The sequence below is a fragment of the Salmo trutta genome, chromosome 5, assembly GCF_901001165.1.
Source record: "Salmo trutta chromosome 5, fSalTru1.1, whole genome shotgun sequence".
Taxonomy (NCBI): Eukaryota; Metazoa; Chordata; class Actinopteri; order Salmoniformes; family Salmonidae; genus Salmo; species Salmo trutta.
Window position 1 is genome coordinate 59815382 of NC_042961.1, and position 18744 is coordinate 59834125.

An 18744-nucleotide genomic window follows, 5' to 3' on the forward strand; every position below is an offset into this window, starting at 1 on the left:
GATGACTAATAGAGGGTTCTCCAATGTGGATAGAGCACTATGGGCCCTGGGCAAAAGTAGTGCGCTATATAGGAAATAGGGTGCCATATGCGACACAGACCTTATTAGATTTTGAATTTGCCAGGCCTTGAAATAAAACATGATTATTTCCCTAAACTATTCATTCATTCCCTCAGATGCTACCATCATTTCCATGTCTTATTTCCATTTACTTCAGGGTAAAGTGGCTGAATGGAGAGATGGGGGGCATACAGAGAGGGTGGAAGGAGTGGGGTGGAGAGATGTGGGATGGAGAGACAGGGATGAAGAGAAATGGAGAGTGAGGGGGAGGAATGGAGAGAGAGAGGGAGGAATGGAGAGTGAGGGGGAGGAATGGAGAGAGAGAGCGAGAGAGAAAGAGAGAGGGAAGCTGGGGAAGTTTTGTGCCATAAGCTTATAGTGAATTTATGTCATGCAGATATAATTCTAGGCCTACCTGTGACAAGAAATTGGCAGAGAGAGCAGCAGATCTGTACCCATCTTTCCCTCTCCCCATGGCCTGCTAAAGTGGATTTAAACTTCAGTTACGGATGATTGGGAGAGAGAACCGTTTTATTGGAAAAGGGTGAGGTGCATTCTCCAGTCACACTTTCTTCCAATCAGACTAATGTACTGACTTGTTAGTAGTAGTCAGGGAAATCTGTTTTTACTGTAACCCAGGCCTATCCCCACCTGTCTGTTATTGACAAGATAACATTTACATTTTAGTCAGTTAGCAGACACTCTTATCCAGCGTAACTTACAGTAGTGAATGCATACATTTCATAATTATTATTATATATCGTACTTCCGTACTGGTCCCCCGGGGGAATCGAACCCACAACCCTGGCGTTGCAAACACCATGCTCTACCAACTGAGCCACACGGGACCATAGATAAACAGTATAGTGTGTAAAACACACACATTTAGACTAAATCGTAATGCCATTTATGACAAAATGGTTAATAATAATTATAATAATGAATGAAAATCTGTGATCTTTCAGTCAGCATGCTTCCTGCCCGCGCGCAGCTGCTCGTGGCGGGAGAGTGCAGAGACATGACGTCACGTCTACTTTTCAAACGATCTGAAAATAACCTCTATATTTATTTATTTATTTATTTTACAGCTAAAACTAATGTGGCTTTTGGCTAAATAACCAGAACATACACCAGGACACAGGGAATTCACTAAAGAAACACGAAAACAAAAGTAAATTGCAGAGGTAAGGTAAATTTGCTAACAAGTACCTAGCTAGCTATCTAGCTAACGTTAGCTATGAGATTGACTTGCATGTTCACCAACTAACGTAACGTTACATTTTGTTTGGTGGGTTGGGAAAATGTTACTATGAGCTGGCTAGTAGTCTGACGGTCGACATGGCCTAAAAAAAAAAGTAGTTTATTTCGTATTTCTGGACAGATAACACCGTTCTTTAGCACTCTAGCAACCGCATTAGTTTGTTGAGTCATGCCAGTTATACGGAATCCAGTCACAAACACAGATCAGTGTGTTCAGTAGGACGCAACGTTTTTTGAACGTTCATATAGAAATAGGCTATGTAGAACATGCCTGTTTACATGTAGAATAATGAAACACATCAGCTCTATTCATTTCATGACATTTATATCTGCAACGTTGGAGAACATTTGACAACTGAAGGTGGCCATGGGGTGTTGTGGAGCTCAGCGTTACTCCCTGGACCAGAGCTAGTTCGCTCTCATCTTGGCCTGGCTGTCATCTCCTAATAACAGGTCTACATCCTTCCATACCAGGCTTTTTCTATTAGCATAGCTAGCTTGCTAAATGCTTATAACAGTCTATAAGGATTTTAGTTGCGGGGGAGCAAGGGTTTTGATTGTGTGTGTAACAGCGCCCTTTTTATCAGTCTCTCCCTCCTAAATCTTCTCTTTTGCCCTTGGATCATACTACTCATCTAATGACGCACCGATTGAAATTACCAGGCTGTGTGCGTGCGTGTGTGTGCCTGCATGTTGCGTGCAAGCGAGAGAGAGACACACACACACACTGTACACACACAATGTGTCCTTTTGTCATCACGCCAGTCTTGTTGACTAGAAACGTCTGCTTGAAGGCACAGTGAAAGAGAGAGAGGATCCTTCCGTAACATGGGCATATAGAACAGAACAGATAGAACACAGAGTTCCGTTGTGAATGGAGATGGTTCTATTGATGATTCTGAAGGATTCCGTCCCAAATGGCACCCTATTCCCTATATAGTGCACAACTTTTAACCAGGGTCCTGGTCAAAAGTATTTTTACTGAATAGGATGCCATTTGGAATTAAAGCATAGATAACAGAATGTTCTGATCTGGCCCTATTTAAACCTCTCTGATTCTAGCTATCTCTCTATCTGACCTCAGTGTCACATAACAGTCTTGTGTTTCATCTTAAATGGCACCCTATTCCCTATATAGTACACTTCTTTTGACCAGCCATAACAGTCTTGCTCATTGTTGTTTGGTCACAGCTGTGAGCTAAATGAGAATCCAATAAGGGAGTTGTGTGCCTCTTGTGATAATCATCTAAGGATCCTTTTCTCCTCCTCTTTGTTCCTCTTTTCCAGCTCAAAGTGTTAATCATTTGTTCAGGTGTGTGTGTGTGTGTTTGTGTGTGTGTGTGAGGACTTGACTCACTGTTATTTCATCATCACTTTGACTAAGCATTATCTGTTTCGTGATTGACGGATCGACCGACTGACTGTTGAAAACTCCCTATACGTCTCAATGACTTCACTTCCCCCCCGTGTCCGTCCTCCTGTTCTCGCTCCATCAAATGACTAACCATAGTAACTCTAGTGTGCTGAAGACAGACAGGGGGTAATTGGTGTTGTCATAATGGTGGGGTTCCCCCTTCATAATGACATGGGTGAGATAGGATACTCTCATTAAACGACTGGAGTTCTCTGGCAAGAGGGGACTTTCCCCAGGCTTCACCAAAGTGTAACATCCTTTTCATGATGAATGACTGCTCTCCTTCATATACACTAATGTTCAAAAGTTTGGGGTCACTTAGAAATGTCCTTGTTTTCCATGAAAACATACATGAAATTAGTTGCAAAATGAATAGGAAATCTAGTCGTTGACAAGGTTATAAATAAAAAATGTTTTTATTGAAATAATAATTGTGTCCTTCAAACTTTGCTTTCGTCAAAGAATCCTCCATTTGCAGCAATTACAGCCTTGCAGACATTTGGCATTCTAGTTGTCAATTTGTTGAGGTAATCTGAAGAGATTTCACCCCATGCTTCCCGAAGCACCTCCCACAAGTTGGATTGGTTTGATGGGCACTTCTTACGTACCATACGGTCAAGCTGCTCCCACAACAGCTCAATAGGGTTGAGATCCGGTGACTGTGCTGGCCACTCCATTATAGACAGAATACCAGCTGACTGCTTCTTCCCTAAATAGTTCTTGCATCGTTTGGAGCTGTGTTTTGGGTCGTTGTCCTATTGTAGGAGGAAATTGGCTCCAATTAAGCGTCATCCACAGGGTATGGCATGGCTTTGCAAAATGGAGTGGGCCTCTTTGCACCTATGTAGATATTCCATAAAAAATCTGCCGTTTCCAGCTACAATAGTCATTTACAACATTAACAATGTCTACACTGTATTTCTGATCAATTTGGTGTTAGTTTAATGGACCAAAAATTTGCTAAGTGACCCCAAACTTTTGAACGGTAGTGTATATACCAAAACAAGTGGCGGGGCAGACATTTCCCTCAACAAATGAATCCCAGATTGTAGCTTTAAACAACAAATGATTTCATGTTTGTTTATCGTCTTCCTTCCTCTTGCTTCATCCTTGTGTTTCCTTTACTATTGTTTTGTTTAGATCCTGATTCCTGATTCCGTCGTTGCCATGGACGCAAGGAACCGCTCTGGCCCCCCTTCCTCCTCCTTCCAGGTGTGCCGCCCGTCCTCGTTCTCACGGCAACCGCCCCGTGTTCTGATCGTGGACGCGTCGCCACCCTGGTGGTCAGAGACTGGTACTACGCTGTGTGAGGCTTTGGATAACTTCCTGACTCTGGCCTGTAGTCTGGACGGACCCTGTAGACTGCCCCTGCTTAGCCTTTACACTCTCAGTAGACAGCATGAATGTCTGCTGCCATTCGTGGTAAGAGGGAAGGAGGGGGAGAGAGAGAGAAAGAGAGAGAAGTGTGTTGTGTTACCTCTCTCTTTTCTTTCTCTCTCTTTTTACTGAAAATATGCATGCCTGGTGACTTATATGTGAGTCAGAATGGTGGCACTGTAATGAAGTAAATAAATCATTGTGCTCTCTCTCTAACCCCCACATTATCTCTCTCCCCCTTCCTCCATCCCTCTCCCTCTCCCCCACTCCAGCAGGTGAGGGGTAACCTGGCCCGCCTGCGTTCCTGTGTGGAGGAGCTGAGGTCCATACCCGGAGAGGGGTGCGTCCGCGCACCTAGAGGGGAACTGCTCAAACAGGCTGTTCTGGACAGCCTGCAGCAGTTTAAACAATACACACGACACACTACCACTCCGAACCAGGCCAACAACAATGGATCTGTAGAGGTGAGTACTGAAATGAGAGCCTTTGATTAGTTGAATCAGGTCTGTTATAGCTGGGCTAGAACAAAAACACGCACACCCTATTGGACCAGGTTTGGACCAGGTATGGACCAGGTATGGACCAGGTTTGGACCATGTTTGGACCAGGTTTAAAGAAAGCCTCACCTCACTGATGTGTTACAGATGATTTCATTTGGGTTACTGCTTGAAACTGGCTCCTCCTATTAGTTGTTGGGTCACACAAGAAAACTATGAAAGGTCTAGGTGGCTAGGTCACCTGTTTATGGCAGTCTATGGCAGTGTCAGGGCATTTTATGGCAGTGTATGGTAGTGTCAGTGCATTTTATGGCAGTGTCAGGGCATTTTATGGCAGTGTCAGGGCATTTTATGGCAGTGTCAGGGCATTTTATGGCAGTGTATGGCAGTGTCAGGGCATTTTATGGCAGTGTCAGGGCATTTTATGGCAGTGTCAGGGCATTTTATGGCAGTGTATGGCAGTGTCAGGTCATTTTATGGCAGTGTCAGGGCATTTTATGGCAGTGTATGGCAGTGTCAGGGCATTTTATGGCAGTGTCAGGGCATTTTATGGCAGTGTATGGCAGTGTCAGGGCATTTTATGGCAGTGTCAGGGCATTTTATGGCAGTGTATGTCAGTGTCAGGGCATTTTATGGCAGTGTATAGCAGTGTCAGGGAATTTTATGGCAGTGTCAGGGCATTTTATGGCAGTGTATGGCAGTGTCTGTGCATTTTATTGATCAAAAAGTGGCTGAGGTGTAGGGCGTGGCAGTCGGTGCGGCTGAACTTTAGAGAACATTTTAGAATCCCCGATCTTGGCAGTGCAGATTTATTTTTATGCATTTTTAAGCCAATTTCCTGCAATTCTATAAATTTCTCCATGAAGGTGAGAGAATTTACAGTTTTTAAGCTAATTTCCTGCAATTATATGCATTCTACCATGACTAATGCTGTGTTCTTTTGCTCAAACATAATAACAAAATCAATACTGCTAAATTCATTGTTTTTGGAATTTTCAATTCTCTGCTTAATATCTAAAAAATGTATTTTGGTGATTGTTAGTTCTCAAAGATTATATTAAAAAAAGATATAGGTCCATTATCTTTCCTACATACGTTATATCTGGTGTTAGCCGTTCACGTTTATATTGAGTCTTTTTCCATCCCGAAGGATATTTGTATACATTTTTTTTTTTACACTCGTTGATTTAGGTGTCCAAGATTAAAAGGCTGCCTGCCCCCGAAGGGATTTTTCTGCTGTTAAAATCCTGAGTGTTATGATTGCATTAGGACAACTAAAGGGTTACCCTAAGTGTGCAATATATATATAGAGAGAGATGGGCAATCCTTTAAGTTTTTGAGCATTTCTCAAATTGTAGAAGCTCCGGTCAGAGCCATTAGCGGACTAGCTTCCGACCAGGAGCTGATATGAATGGACCCATTAGAACACAGAACACCATTAGAGAACACAGACACTAAACACAAGCCCATTAGAACACCATTAGAGAACACAGACACTAAACATATGGCTCTGTGTTCCATCTTAGCTCTGAAACAGACTTCCTATTTCGGCTGTGTCCCGAATGGAACCCTATTCCCTAAATAGGCCTACAGTATATCCCTCATAGGGTTCTGGTCAACAGTAGTGTACTATAGAGGAAATGTGGTACTATTTGGGATGCATTCTCGGCCAGCACTGATATCCTTCTATACAGGAAGAGAAGAGACAGGAGAAAACAACCAAATGGCTCCCTGAAGGGTCCTTATTTTTGATTTAACCTTTATTTAACCAGGAAAAGCCCATTGAGACCCAGAGTCTCTTTTTCAAGGGAGACCTGGCCAAGAAGGCAGCAACCATCAATACATTACATAGTTAAAACATACAAGAAATACAATACAACAACATGATCCAGCCTAAAAAAAGCATTTACACTCCTTTGTAACAGAGTCTCCCATCAATATTTTAAGTTTATTCAGTAGCGCTAACATATCTAGATGAAGCATGGATTGTAGATTATGCCATGCGTCTGGTGCACAAGAAGAGAAGGCAGTCTTGCCTAATACTGTGAATGTCCTGAGGACCTTAAGTAGCAACCACCTAGCAGACCGGGTATGGTAACTGCTGGTGGTGAAGGAGACCAGAGTACGGAGGTAAAGAGGGAGTTTACCCAAAAGGGCTTTGTAGATGAACACATACAAATGTATCTTTCTGCGCATATAAAGTGAGGTCCAACCTACCACTTGGTACAATGTGCAATAGTGGGTGAGTGACTAGGCATTTGTAATAAAGCGCAAGGATAAACAGAGTCCAGTCTCTGTAAGACGGATGAGGTTGCATGATAAACAGAGTCCAGTCTCTGTAAGACGGAGGAGGCTGCATGATAAACAGAGTCCAGTCTCTGTAAGACGGAGGAGGCTGCATGCATATACAACAAGTCACCATAATCAATTACAGAGAGAAAAGTGGCCTGAACAAGCTTCTTTCTAGCCATAAGCGGGAAGCAAACCTTATTACTCAAATTAAAAACCCAATTTCAATTTAAAGCTTTGTCTCAAGATTATCCACATGAACTTTAAAGGACAATTTGTCATCCAACCAAATACCTAGGTATTTCTGGTCAAATGTAGTGCAGTATTTAGGGATAAGGGCCGTTAAGACCTAGACATTTAGTAGGATTATACATTATTATTTTCTGGCCCCAGTAATGTGATTTTGTGATGTTTTAACTTATTACTACTGAAAGATGTTACTCAGGGTTGAATTTATTTAATTTATCCATTTTTCTTTTTCTGATCTGGTGTGTAAATGTGTCAGAAAGAGATTTTAGGACTGTGTGTCATCAGGTAAACCGGACATAAAGGTGTAATCAGGAGTTTAATAAGGGCTTTATGTTGTTTTTTTCCCATAAAGTAGGCCTACTGATTATGATCTTCCATCATCAAGTCACAGACTGGCTGTCTACAAGAAGAAGCTCTCCATTTCAGGCTGCTGAGGGGCGGACGGCTCATAGTAATGTCTGGAACGGAGCGAATGGAACGGCATCGAACCGCGTTTGATGTGTTTGATACCGTTCCACTGATTCCGCTCCAGCCGTTACCACGAGCCCGTCCAACCCAATTAAGGTGCCACCAATCTCTTGTGCTCCATTTCTAGAAGCTAAAGGGAAAGAAACAAGGGCCCTGGTCAGAAGTGGGCCACTATAATAGGTTGCCATTAAGGACACACTTAAGGTCTCATTTTTAGCTAGCATACTGATATAGAGAAGATTCAATGTGCATGTTTGAGTCAGGACAGTGTTTCCCCTAGATTACATTTTCCCCCAGACGGGATGCAAAACCCCCCTCAGACAAAGTTGTAGGCTGTGAACACTAAAATTGAAACTAACTGCAAATGATGTCAACTGTTTTAAGAAAATGTGTAATCTTTCCTATTGTTCTGCCCTGAAATGTGAGGAAACTGGGGCTGGGAATTATTGCCAGGGGCCTCGCGATACGATATGTATTCGAATCTCATGATTCTACATGTATTGAGATTCGATACTGAGATTTTATTGCGATTTGATGTTCCAAACATATTGCTCACTATACAGTGCATTTGGAAAGTATTCAGATACCTTGACCTTTTTCCACATTTTGTTACGTTGCAGCCTTATTCTAAAATGGAATAAATAAATGTGTTTCCTCATCAATCTACACACAATACCCCATAATGACATCACAATACCCCATAATGACATCACAATACCCCATAACGACATCACAATACCCCATAATGACAAAGCGAAAACAGGTTTTTAGAAATGTTTGCTAATTTATAAAAAATGTAAAACAGAAATACCTTATTTACATAAGTATTCAGACCCTTTGCTATGAGACTCAAAATTTAGCTCAAGTGCGTCTTTGTAATATTGCCTGTGTGTAGCTGGTGTAGAGGAGTCAGGCGCAGGACAACAGATATGAGTAATAAGCGTAATTTACTCAAATAATCACAAATACAACGCAATAATTCGAGCCCACAATAACGGACCGTATCACAAACAAACAATCACTCACAAACAAACATGGGGGAACAGAGGTTAAATAATGAACAAGTAATTGGGGAAATGAAACCAGGTGTGTAAGACAAAACAAATGGAAAATGAAAAGTGGATCGGCGATGGCTAGAAGGCCGGTGACGTCGACCGCCGAACACCGCCCGAACAAGGAGAGGGACCAACTTCCTGTTTCCATTGATCATCCTTAAGATGTTTCTACAACTTAATTTGGAGTCCATCTGTGGTAAATTGAATTGATTGGACATGATTTGGAAAGGCACACACGTGTCTATATAAGGTCCCACAGTTGGCAGTGCATGTCAGAGCAAAAACCAAGCCATGAGGTCGAAGGAATTGTCCTTACATGATTGTTTCGGGGCACAGATCTGGGAAGGGTACCAAAAAATGTCTGCAGCATTGAAGGTCCCCAAGAACACAAACATAATGATAGGTAGACTGTGTAAATTGCTGTTTAAAAAACATCAGGGCAGAGATCTGCGCCTCATGAACAATTCTGTACAATAATGTTGATATATTACAAGCTGCCTCCATCATTCTTAAATGGAAGAAGATTGGAACCACCAAGACTCTTCCTAGAGCTGGCCGCCCGGCCAAACTGAGCAATCGGGGGAGAAGGGCCTTGGTCAGGGAGGTGACCAAGAACCCAATGGTCACTGACAGAGCTCCAGAGTTCCTTTGTGGAGATGGGAGAACCTTCCAGAAGGACAACGATCTCTGCAGCACTCCACCAATCAGGCCTTTATGGTAGAGTGGCCAGACGGAAGCCACTCCTCAGTAAAAGGCACATGACAGCCTGCTTGGAGTTTGCCAAAGCGCACCTAAAGGACTCTCAGACCATTCGAAACAAGATTCACTGGTCTGATGAAACCAAGATGGAACTCTTTGGCCTGAATGCCAAGCATCACGTCTGGAGTAAATCAGGCACCACGGTGGTGGCAGCATCATTCTGTGGGGATGTTTTTCAGCGGAAGGGACTGGGAGACTAGTCAGGATCGAGGGAAAGATGAACGGAGCAAAGTACAGAGAGATCCTTGATGAAAACCTGCTTCAGAGTGCTCAGGACCTCAGACTGGGGTAAAGGTTCACTTTCCAACAGGACAACAACCCTCAGCACACAGCCAAGACAATGCAGGAGTGAATTCGGGACAAGTCCTTGAATGTCCTTGAGTGGCCCAGCCAGAGCCCGGACTTGAGCCTGATCGAACATCTCTGGAGAGACCTGAAAATAGCTGTGCAGCGACGCTCCCCATCCAACCTGACAGCTTGAGATGATCTGCAGAGAAGAATGGGAGAAACTCCTCAAATACAGGTGTGCCAAGCTTGTAGCGTCATACCTAAGAAGACTCAAGGCTGTAATCGCTGCCAAAGGTGCTTGAACAAATTACTAAAGGGTCTGAATACTTATGTATACTTTTTTTTATTTTTATAAACTTGGTAAATTTCTGAACCTGTTTTTGCTTTGTCATTATGGGGTATTGTGTGTGTGGATTGATGAGGGGGAAAAAAACAATTTAATACATTTTAGAATAAGGCTGTAACGTAACAAAATGTGGAAAAAGTCAAGGGGTCTAAATATTTTCAGAATGCGCTGTACCAAGGAGAGGATAGGCTGGCTGATTTCTATTGCTCTTTCTGGGGATCTCCAGGTGTATTGTAGAAAGGTTGTAGATTAGTCAGTCAGACAGACACACTCTCTCCATCAACCGATTTGTAGTCAGTCAGACAGACACTCTCTCCGTCAACCGATTTGTAGTCAGTCAGACAGACACTCTCTCCGTCAACCGATTTGAAGGATTGACTCATTGAATGGGTGACTTACACGGAGCGGACAAAACATTAAGAACACCGTTATTGAGTTGCACCCCTTTTGCCTTGAGAACAGCCATACCCTGTTCAAAAGCACTTCATTCTCTTTGTCTTGCCCATTCACCCTCTGAATGGCACACATACACAATCCATGTCTCAATTGTCTCAAAGGCTTAAAAATCCTTCTTTAACCTGTCTCCTCCTCTTCATCTACACTGATTGAAGTGGATTTAACAAGTGACATCAATAAGGGTTCATAGCTTTCACCTGGTCAGTCTATGTCATGGAAAGAGCAGGTGTTCATAAAGTTTTGTTCACTCAGTGGTTTGATTGATGCATTGACTCATTGATCTCCCATTGGCTTCCAGGTAACCGTGGTGACGAGCCAGCCAGGGCGCGGCGTGGTGAGGCAGTTGGAGGCGGGCTTAAAGGACACTGACTTGGTGTCTCTACGACGCCTACTAGTGGTCCACGTCAGTACTGCAGGTAGGCGGGGTCTCACTGTCTTTCTAGTGGGTGGAGCTGGGGTGGACGGGACTGGACGGGATGGACTTCTGGGCCACGTTCAGTAGCTAAACGTTATTGAATGTTTCAGATAGAAATACCATGAAGAGAGCCGACGTGATTCCTAATTCTACATGTCAGAGAAGTATTTTTGTTCTGCTTTAGGGTTATTTCTATCTGAACGTAACAACACTGTTGTGTGCTGCTGAACATGCCTTGGGGTGGGGGAAGGGTTCAGCTGGTCCACAGTTATTTGAACCAGTACCTTTCGTAACTTCAACAATACCTCTGTACCGTTGTGCTTGTGTGTATGTCTCTACCACCCATTGCTATTTCTTATTGGTATTAATATAAGTTAGTAGCATTACGCAAACTTTTGCTTGTGTGAGCCAGAAGTAGATGATAATAATAATCAATAAAACATATCATAATTACTGCAGGGAGAGGGGAGACTGACTGCTGGGGGCAGGACACGCCCTCACCTGAGACTGCAGAGGAGACTGAAGGTAGGAACACACACACACACACACACACACACTAGATACACACACACTACATACACACACACACAAACTAGATATACACACACACACACACACACACACACACACACACACACACACACACACTACATACACACACACACACACTAGATATACACACACACACACACACACTACATACACACACACTACATACACACACACACACACTAGATATACACACACACACACACACACACACACTAGATACACATTTATTCAGTCATGTACATGCACAAACACAGGCCTTAGAACTTAAAACAGAAACACTCTTCAGAACTCAATCTTTATGCTCTTTTCTCTGCTATGTTCAACACTCCCTCCTCTTCCCCTCCTCTTCCCCTCCTCTCTCCCTCCTCTCCCCTCCTCTCCCCTCCTCTCCCTGCTCTCCCCTCCTCTCCCTGCTCTCCCCTCCTCTCTCTCTCCTCTTCCCCTCTTCTCTCCTCTCTCGCCCCACTTTCCTCCCTCTCCCTCCTCTTTGCCCCCTCTTCCCCTCCTATATTCATCCTCACTCCCTCCTCTTCCTCTCCTCCTCTCTGCCCTCTCTTTCCCTCCTCCCTTCATCCTCTCTCCCTCCTCTCTTGCCCCGCTTTCCCCCCTCTCTACCTCCTCTCTCCCTCCTCTCTGCCCTCTCTTTCCCTCCTCTGTCCCCCCTCTCTCTCCCCTCTCTCCCTCCTCTCTGCCCTCTCTTTCCCTCCTCTCTCCCTCCTCTCTGCCCTCTCTTTCCCTCCTCTGTCCCCCCTCTCTCCCTCCTCTTTCATGATTATACTCATTAGGGTGTTGTGGTGGTAACTCACTCTGGTGAGCTATTTTCAAGTTGACACCATGGCTTCATCCCAAATGGTAGCCTATTCCCTATGTAGTGCACTACTTTTAACCAGGGCTCATAGGACTCTGGTCAAAAGAAGTGCACTACATAGGGAAAAGGTTGCCATTTGGTGCTCAGAGCCATAGAGAAAACCATAATGTACATCCCTTTGAGAACCATACATAAACTGTGCAACTTATGTTAACCCAAACGCCATGAAATACAGCATATGAACCAAACACAAGTAGATCTTGTAGACACTAATTTTGTAGTTACCGGAAAAGTCTAGGAGTGCGGAAGCCTTGAAGTTTAAGGGCCGTGTGTGTGTGTGTGTGTGTGTGTGTGTGTGAGTGTGTGTGTGTGTGTGTGTGTGTGTGTGTTGTGTGTGTGTGTGTGTGTGTGTGTGAGTGTGTGTGTGTGTGTGTGTGTGTGTGTGTGTGTGTGTGTGTGTGTGTGTGTGTGTGTGTGTGTGTGTGTGTGTGTGTGTGTGTGTAAGGATAAGTACAGTGTTGAGTATGGGAGAGTTGACAGAACCGATAAATTACTTGGCTGTTTAGGACCACACGAACACAACATGATGTCATCGTAGTGGCGCCAAACCCCGGTGTGTGTGTGTGTGTGTGTGTGTGTGTGTGTGTGTGTGTGTGTGTTCTCCAGTTCTACTGCTCTAAGTAAAGTATCCAGGCAGTATATCACTGAGGGATTCTTATGAAAATATTTACCCACGTAGATATATCCATATATTTTATACATTCTCATTCCTTTACTAGATTGTGTGTATTAGGTTTTGTTGTGGAATTGTTAGATATTGCCTGATCTAGAAGCATAAGAATTTCACTACACTCACAATAACATCAGTTAACCATGTGACCAATAACCATCTGCTAACCATGTGTATGTGACCAATAATATCTGTTAACCATGTGACCAATAACATCTGTTAACCATGTGACCAATAACATCTGTTAACCATGTGACCAATAACATCTGCTAACCATGTGTATGGTACCAATAACATCTGCTAACCATGTGTATGTGACCAATAATATCTGTTAACCATGTGACCAATAACATCTGTTAACCATGTGACCAATAACATCTGTTAACCATGTGACCAATAACATCTGCTAACCATGTGACCAATAACATCTGCTAACCATGTGACCAATAACATCTGCTAACCATGTGACCAATAACAACTGTTAACCATGTGTATGTGACCAATAACATCTGTTAACCATGTGACCAATAACATCTGCTAACCATGTGACCAATAACATCTGCTAACCATGTGACCAATAACATCTGTTAACCATGTGACCAATAACATCTGCTAACCATGTGTATGTGACCAATAACATCTGTTAACCATGTGTATGTGACCAATAACATCTGTTAACCATGTGACCAATAACATCTGTTAACCATGTGACCAATAACATCTGCTAACCATGTGACCAATAACATCTGCTAACCATGTGACCAATAACATCTGTTAACCATGTGACCAATAACATCTGTTAACCATGTGACCAATAACATCTGTTAACCATGTGACCAATAACATCTGCTAACCATGTGACCAATAACATCTGTTAACCATGTGTATGTGACCAATAATATCTGCTAACCATGTGTATGGGACCAATAACATCTGCTAACCATGTGACCAATAACATCTGTTAACCATGTGACCAATAACATCTGTTAACCATGTGACCAATAACATCTGTTAACCATGTGACCAATAACATCTGCTAACCATGTGACCAATAACATCTGCTAACCATGTGTATGTGACCAATAACATCTGCTAACCATGTGTATGTAATAAAATGTGATTTGATCTGAGATAAATAGTTAGGGGGGAAATTAAAACTGTATTAAATAGTAGACATGGGCCTAAACAGAAGTACACAGATTGATAGTTAACCGTGTGAAGACTGAGTCAACTTAAATACTAGATTGTTACCTGTCTAAGCCCCATAGATAGACAGTTAACTTAGTATATTTTAATTTCACATTTATTGTAACAGGGAGTCATATTGAGACCCAGGTGTATTTTAACACTAGTGTAAATACAGTCATAGGCTGAGTGCACTCTGAAACAGTGTCTAATGTCAGTGTGTTACAGTATTGTACAGGGTGTTGGGATTTGGGTTCTGGAATGCATGCTATATCTAATGTTAGTCTGGAATAGATACAGCATCTAATGTTAGTCTGGAATAGATACAGCATCTAATGTTAGTCTGGAATAGATACAGCATTTAATGTTAGTCTGGAATAGATACAGCATCTAATGTTAGTCTGGAATAGATACAGCATCTAATGTTAGTGTGGAATAGATACGGCATCTAATGTTAGTCTGGAATAGATACAGCATCTAATGTTAGTCTGGAATAGATACGGCATCTAATGTTAGTCTGGAATAGATACAGCATCTAATGTTAGTCTGGAATAGATACAGCATCTAATGTTAGTCTGGAATAGATACAGCATCTAATGTTAGTGTGGAATAGATACAGCATCTAATGTTAGTCTGGAATAGATACAGCATCTAATGTTAGTGTGGACGAGATACAGTATCAAATGTTAGTGCGTAATGGTAGTGGGGAATGGTAGTGCTGAATGGTTGTGGGGAATGGTAGTGCTGAATGGTAGTGCTGAATGGTTGTGGGGAATGGTAGTGCGGAATGGTAGTGCTGAATGGTAGTGGGGAATGGTATTGCTGAATGGTAGTGGGGAATGGTATTGCTGAATGGTAGTGCAGAATGGTAGTGCGGAATGGTAGTGCTGAATGGTATTGCTGAATGGTAGTGGCGAATGGTATTGCTGAATGGTAGTGCTGAATGGTAGTGCTGAATGGTAGTGCTGAATGGTAGTGGGGAATGGTAGTGCTGAATGGTAGTGGGGAATGGTAGTGGGGAATGGTAGTGCTGAATGGTAGTGGGGAATGGTAGTGCGGAATGTTAGTGCTGAATGGTAGTGCTGAATGGTAGTGGGGAATGGTAGTGGGCAATGGTAGTGCTGAATGGTAGTGGGGAATGGTAGTGCGGAATGGTAGTGCGGAATGGTAGTGCGGAATGGTAGTGCTGAATGGTAGTGCTGAATGGTAGTGGGGAATGGTAGTGGGGAATGGTAGTGCTGAATGGTAGTGCTGAATGGTAGTGGGGAATGGTAGTGGGGAATGGTAGTGGGGAATGGTAGTGCTGAATGGTATTGCGGAATGGTAGTGCTAAATGGTAGTGGGGAATGGTAGTGGGGAATGGTAGTGCTGAATGGTAGTGCTGAATGGTAGTGCTGAATGGTAGTGGGGAATGGTAGTGCTGAATGGTGTGGGGAATATTAGTGCTGAATGGTAGTGGGGAATGGTAGTGCTGAATGGTAGTGCTGAATGGTAGTGGGGAATGGTAGTGCTGAATGGTAGTGGGGAATGGTAGAGGGGAATGGTAGTGGGGAATGGTAGTGCTGAATGGTAGTGGGGAATGGTAGTGCTGAATGGTAGTGGGGAATGGTAGTGGGGAATGGTAGTGCTGAATGGTAGTGGGGAATGGTAGTGCTGAATGGTAGTGGGGAATGGTAGTGGGGAATGGTAGTGCTGAATGGTAGTGCTGAATGGTAGTGCTGAATGGTAGTGGGGAATGGTAGTGCTGAATGGTAGTGGGGAATGGTAGTGGGGAATGGTAGTGCCGAATGGTAGTGCCGAATGATGGTGCTGAATGGTGGTGCTGAATGGTAGTGGGGAATGGTAGTGGGGAATGGTAGTGGGGAATGGTAGTGCTGAATGGTAGTGCTGAATGGTAGTGCGGAATGGTAGTGCGGAATGGTAGTGCTGAATGGTAGTGCTGAATGGTAGTGGGGAATGGTAGTGGGGAATGGTAGTGCTGAATGGTAGTGCTGAATGGTAGTGCTGAATGGTAGTGCTGAATGGTAGTGGGGAATGGTAGTGGGGAATGGTAGTGCTGAATGGTAGTGGGGAATGGTAGTGGGGAATGTTAATTGTGTCGGTGGGTGAGGTGGTGGTTTAAGAGTGTTGGAATCTTGGAATTGGAATGTTTGTGTTTCTACAGATGTGAATGTCTCTCTAGTTTCCCTGAGACCTGTCCTATTTACAGTTGAAGTCGGAAGTTTACATAAACTTAGGTTAGAGTCATTAAAGCTTGTTTTAGAACCACTCCACAAATTTCTTGTTAACAATCTATAGTTTTGGCAAGTTGGTTAGGACATCTACTTTGTTCATGACACAAGTCATTTTTCCAACAATTGTTTATAGACAGATTATTTCACTTATAATTCACTGTGTCACAATTCCAGTGGGTCAGAAGTTTACATATGCTAAATTGACTGTGCCTTTAAACAGCTTGGAAAATTCCGAAAATGATGTCATGGCTTTAGAAGCTTCTGATAGGCTAATTGACATCATTTCAGTCAATTGGAGGTGTACCTGTGGATGTATTTCAAGGCCTACCTTCAAACTCAGTGCCTCTTTGCTTGACATCATGGGAAAATTAAAAGAAATCAGCCAAGACCTCAGAAAGAAAATTGTAGACCTCCACAAGTCTGGTTCATTTTTGGGAGCAATTTCCAAACGCCTGAAGGTACCGCGTTCATCTGTACAAACAATAGTACGCAAGTATAAACACCACGGGACCACGCAGCCGTCAAATCAATTCCAGAACAACAGCAAAGGACCATGTGAAGATTCTGGAGGACACAGGTACAAAAGTATCTATATCCAGAGTAAAACGAGTCCTATATCGACATAACCTGAAAGGCCATTCAGCAAGGAAGAAGCCACTGCTCCAAAACCGGCATAAAAAAGACAGACTACGGTTTGCAACTGCACATGGAGACAAAGATCGTACTTTTTTGAGAAATGTCCTCTGGTCTGATGAAACAAAAATAGAACTGTTTGGCCATAATGACCATCGTTATGTTTGGAGGAAAAAGGGGGATGCTTGCAAGCCAAAGAACACCATCCCAACCGTGAAGCATGGGGGTGGCAGCATCATGTTGTGGGGGTGCTTTGCTGCAGGAGGGACTGGTGCACTTCACCATATAGATGGCATCACGAGGCAGGAAAATGATGTGGATATATTGAAGCAACATCTCAAAACATCAGTCAGGAAGTTAAAGCTTGGTCGCAAATGGGTCTTCCAAATGGACAATGACCCCAAGCCTACTTCCAAAGTTGTGGCAAAATGGCATAAAGACCACAAAGTCAAAGTATTGGAGAGGCCATCACAAAGCCCTGACCTCAATCCTATAGAAAATGTATGGGTAGAACTGAAAAAGCGTGCACGAGCAGAGGCCCACAAACCTGACTCAGTTACACCAGCTCTGTCAGGAGGAATGGGCCAAAATTCACCCAACTTATTGTGGGAAGCTTGTGGAAGGCTACCCGAAACGTTTGACCCAAGTTAAACAATTTAAAGGCAATACTACCAAATACTAATTGAGTGTATGTAAACTTCTGACCCACTGGGAATGTGATGAAAGAAATAAAAGCTGAAATAAATCATTCTCTCTACTAATATTCTGACATTTCACATTCTTAAAATAATGTGGGGATCCTAACTGACCTAAGACAAGGAATTTTTACTAGGATTAAATGTCAGGAATTGTGAAAAACTGAGTTTAAATGTATTTGGCTAAGGTGTGTGTAAACTTCTGACTTCAACTGTATGTATATTAGTGTTTGTGTGTGTTAGGTAACATATTACATTATAGTTGAACTGGGTGGAGTAGTGCACATTTTCACTTTCAAAGTTAATCTAGAACAATCTCTCTCTCTCTCTCTTTGTCTCTCTCTGTCTCTCTCTCTCTCTCTCTCTTTGTCTCTCTCTCTCTCTCTTTCCCTCTCTGCTCTCTCCTCTCTTTCCCTCTCTCTCTTTCTCTCTCTCTCTCTCTTTCTGTCTCACTCTCTCTTTCTCTATCTCCCTCTACTTTCTCCTCCCTTTCTCGCTCTCTCTCTCTCTCTTTCTCCCTTTCTCCTTTTCTCATGAAAGGAGTTCTCAACATTCTTGGCGAAGAAGTGGATGGAAATTGCATAACTGTAGACAAAGACTTGCATCCCAAATGGCATCCTATGTAGTGCACTACTTTTGACCAGGATTAGAGTGCCATTTGGGACTAATCCAAAGAAATAAAAAATGTCATCAGTGAACTTCTTTTGTTAGAACTTAACATTATACTCTATGTATTAAATCACTGCCCTGAGTCTGATGACCTCTAACATGGACAGACGACCTCTAACGTGGACAGACGACCTCAGGCCCACTCAGGTGTGCACTAATATCAGTGAGAGGTTTCACAAGCCTATTCATAAGACTGTGTGTGTGTGTGTGTGTGTGTGTGTGTGTGTGTGCCAAGCTAACGCCTAGATAAGCATCCTGTTTTTACTCCGACTCAAGTGCTGCAGAGAGAGAGAGAGAGTATGACC

The 18744-nt window shown here is 43.1% G+C and overlaps 1 protein-coding gene across 5 annotated transcripts in view; it reads left to right on the forward strand.

Moving 5' to 3' along the window:
• Window positions 1-1136: 1136 nt before the first annotated feature.
• m1ap (meiosis 1 associated protein) overlaps window positions 1137-18744 on the forward strand; it is a 61036-nt gene continuing 43428 nt past the window's right edge. For 2 of the 5 annotated variants that reach the window (XM_029754525.1, XM_029754530.1), the window contains exons 1-5: window positions 1137-1244; window positions 3875-4156; window positions 4384-4575; window positions 10817-10934; window positions 11393-11458. In XM_029754525.1, the coding sequence (XP_029610385.1) occupies window positions 3902-4156; window positions 4384-4575; window positions 10817-10934; window positions 11393-11458 (631 nt within the window). In that variant the 5' untranslated portion in view covers window positions 1137-1244; window positions 3875-3901. Of the gene's footprint in view, window positions 1250-1623; window positions 1774-3874; window positions 4157-4383; window positions 4576-10816; window positions 10935-11392; window positions 11459-18744 lie in introns of all 5 variants that reach the window. The other 3 variants (XM_029754526.1, XM_029754527.1, XM_029754528.1) reach the window with 3 other exon arrangements.